The sequence below is a fragment of the Artibeus jamaicensis genome, unplaced genomic scaffold (genome assembly GCF_021234435.1).
Source record: "Artibeus jamaicensis isolate MK-2021 breed Jamaican fruit bat unplaced genomic scaffold, CSHL_Jam_final scaffold_537, whole genome shotgun sequence".
NCBI lineage: Eukaryota > Metazoa > Chordata > Mammalia > Chiroptera > Phyllostomidae > Artibeus > Artibeus jamaicensis.
This window is the reverse complement of record NW_026522047.1, coordinates 42,804,088-42,807,528: the sequence shown is the minus strand read 5'-3', so window position 1 is coordinate 42,807,528 and position 3,441 is coordinate 42,804,088. Positions and strand designations below refer to the sequence as shown.

Sequence of the window (3,441 nt, the reverse complement as noted above, 5' to 3'; positions counted from 1 at the left end):
GCAGCCCTCAGCCTCCTGCCGCGAACTGCCGCGACGCCTGCGTACTGCAGATATGGCGCCTGCGCGTTGTCGCTGGGAACGCGCGGTTGGTCGATGCGCTACACCGCTCGTAGCTAAGAACGCATGCGCGGCCGGAAAGCCGGGCGGGAGGAAGTGAGTGCGTTTTCCTCTTAGGCGGCGCCATTTTGTGTTCAGAGCCGCTACAGCCGCTACCGGCGTGAAGAGTAGGTGCCAGAGACAGGAAACTCGGGATGGCAGAGACTGTGGCAGGGTCCGGCGACTCGGGTTCTGGCACGGCCACTGTTGGTCCAGGCGTCTCGGAGGCCGGGACTCGGCGGCTCAGCGAACTGCGGGTGATCGACCTGCGGGCAGAGCTAAAGAAGCGGAATCTGGACACGGGCGGCAACAAGAGTGTCCTAATGGAGCGACTCAAGAAGGTGAGGTGGCTCGGGACTTGTGGGGGCCCGGAGGTGGCGGAGGAGGCCGGGATACGCCCCCGTGTAGACCTGTCACCGTGACTCCTGGGCATGGGCGACCCCCAGCCGGAGCTGTCGGGGACCGCGGGACAGGCTGTGTCATGTTGGTCCGTCACCGCCCCTTTTGGGGCTTTGCTTCTTGACATAAGTGCGCTGAAGACCCGCATTCTTAGCCACTAGGGTGGTCCCTGGACTCCTTTCGGAGCTTGAGGTTTAGACTCGGCTCTGTGACCTTGGACAAGTGCCTTCCTCTCCCGGAGTCTCAGTTTCCCTCCCCGGAAAACTTATGACGGAAGGACCTTTGACATCTTCCAGGAAAGGGAGTTGTGCTTGTACTTGCCCCCAGGACCTTCGCACTCACCATGCCCTGCCCTCGACTGCTCTTCTCGTGGGTCTTCTGGTAGACTCCTCGTTGTGGTTTGGATCTGTTTGAGATGTTACCTCCCCAATCACCCTTTAAAGTGAGGCTCCACCCCTCCCTCTCTCTATCACGTCATCCTGTGTTTGTGCTCCACCTCGCAGCACCATAACACAAGGTTGAATTTGAGCTATGGTCTTCTCCCCGACAGAACAAGCTTAAGAGTCGAGAAATGGTCAATTTACTGTTGAGTGCCCAGACCTGTGCCAGGCACGCAGAGATCACTGAGGTACCTACCTCCTCTGATCTAGTGTGTTTGCTTTTCCCCCCAGAGGTCAAACATGGCTTGTGGAGCGCCACTGAGTTGCCTGTGGAGACCAAGTACAGGCCTTTTGTTGTAAACTTAAAACTAGAAAGTTGGGCAGTTTCGAGGTCTGGGGCCATTTTGGAACTGGTCGTTGACCCTGATTCTTGGAGACCCGGCTTACACATCCCTTTGCCTTTTGGGTGTGGGGTGCAGAGAGAACTGAGTTGTGTTGTATTCATTCCGTGCCTTTTGGGCTTGCAGCCCTGATGGCAGAATCAGACTTGTTCTTTGCAGGCAGTGGTTTGCCTTTCTCTGCCTAGAAGTTGTCATAAAAAACAACAGTGTGCTCTGCAGCTCTGGATAATGTAAAATTCATCTCTTCCTGACAGGCAGTTAAGGAAGAAGGGCAGGATCCTGATGAAATTGGCATCACATTGGAAGCCACACACAAGAAGATAGCAAAGAGATGTGCCAAAGGTATCTGCCTGTACTTACTGCTGCTTGGGGCTTGAGTGTTTGCTTGGAGAGCAGGGTTAGAGAACTGGTTTTTAAGCACTCTTTCTGCCCTCCAGGCCAGGAGGAGAATGTCTTTGGCTGTCATTGTTCACTACCTCATAATTATGCCTGCTCTTCACCAGTTAACAAGTAGCTCTGTCAGAGTGCTGGAGAAAGATGCCAAATAAAATTGAAATGTATAATAAAAATATTTCAGCTCTGGCCATTGGTTTTAAAAAAGAACTAGAATAAGATACCTGTAAAACCTGCCCCAACTGGTTTGAGCAACTAAATGCACCTGCTTGGCTTCCTTACTGGTTAAAAAAAAATGGGATTTAAATCGAGGAAAAGGATAACAACCTAAGACCAAGTAGAACCTAGCTTCTCTAGGGTCCGAAATAGATTGTCGGAGTGTTTGTACCCAGCCTCTCTTTTACCAGTGTGATTTTTAAGTACAGTAAAATCACCTATCTAAAGTGTACAATGCAGTGCTTATTCACAAGGCTATGCAATTGTCACTAGTATCTAATTCTAGAACATGTTCATCACCCCAAAATGCAATCACCATGCCCATTAGCAATCACTCCCCACTACACCCTGCCCCCCAGCCCTTCACAATATCTAATTGACTTTGTCTCTGTAAATTTGCCTGTTCTGGACATTTCATGTAAATAGAACCATACAATATGTGGCCTTTTGTGTCTGCCTTCTTTCACTGAGCATTATGTTTTCAAAATTTATTTATGTTATGCCACATTATCGGTTTCTTTTTATGGCTGATGCTATTTATTTTTGGAAGGATTTACTTTTTTAAAACTTTAAAACCTTGCTACCCTCATTGGCTGTTTGTCTTCATTAGTAGATTTTACAGTGACAAGGAAAATATAATTGAGGTAGTGGAGAACAGTTTAGAAAATAAAATAATTAATTTGTAGCATTTTTAACAATTTCAGTTTACTTTTTTAACAGCTTTTCCTAGAATGACAACTTTTCTATATCTCATCGAACTTGTTAAAACTTGTACTGTATGTGTTTTGAAAGATTAAATTTTTTAGTTAGGTACCATAGATTTATATAGTATTTAACTTTAAGACATTGATGTTGTTTCTGCTCTTATGTTGACCCATATTTAAGCTATGAATACTGTCTAAATGCACATAGAATGAGAGACTGGTCTGTAGCAGGAAACATAGAACTACCTCTTTGTGCTTTGCTGTTAAATTATTCGTGGCCTGAAAGTCTGTTTTACGAAGTGACTTAAATTAGTTTAAAATAGTTTCTTGCAAGTTTTTTAATGTAGATGCTTATTTAAAACTGGAGATTCAAAGTTTACTAATCCAGACGTTCTTGGCTCCTGATAGGGATTTTTATATCATTAGACAAACTGAATCTTAGCTGGGTGCCTTGAAAACCTGCCTGAATGTCTGGATTAAAGCTTGTCAAATCAATACTAAATGGAGTTAGCATTTTGTCAGAAAGCTTTGGGAATAGTCACTTTCATTGGTATAAAGATAATATTTATACCACTAAGCCCTAGCATTGGCTCCTTCCCCTTCTTTTTTCAAAGAAGTCACCAACACCCAGAGAAGTAACAGGTGGCTGGAGTCCAGGGACAGAGGATAGCACCTACAGGTTGTTGAGCGAGCATTTTTTGGAGGTGTCTGGTCTCGTGGTTAGTGATATGAAGTGTTAGATCTTAACGGTGTCCTGGTTGAAAGTAGGTTCTTAAGATTATGTAAAAATGATCAAGAGGAATTCACCAATATTTCTCACAGTCCCTGTCATAGAGTGGGACTACTTCTGGA

At 45.8% G+C, this 3,441-nt stretch overlaps 1 protein-coding gene across 1 annotated transcript in view; it reads left to right on the top strand.

Moving 5' to 3' along the window:
• Window positions 1-146: 146 nt before the first annotated feature.
• The window catches only part of SAFB2 (scaffold attachment factor B2), a 33,570-nt gene continuing 30,275 nt past the window's right edge, over window positions 147-3,441 (top strand). Inside the window, 2 exon segments of the mRNA XM_053658385.1 lie at window positions 147-437; window positions 1,531-1,618. Coding sequence (XP_053514360.1) covers window positions 252-437; window positions 1,531-1,618 — 274 coding nt within the window. The 5' untranslated portion in view covers window positions 147-251.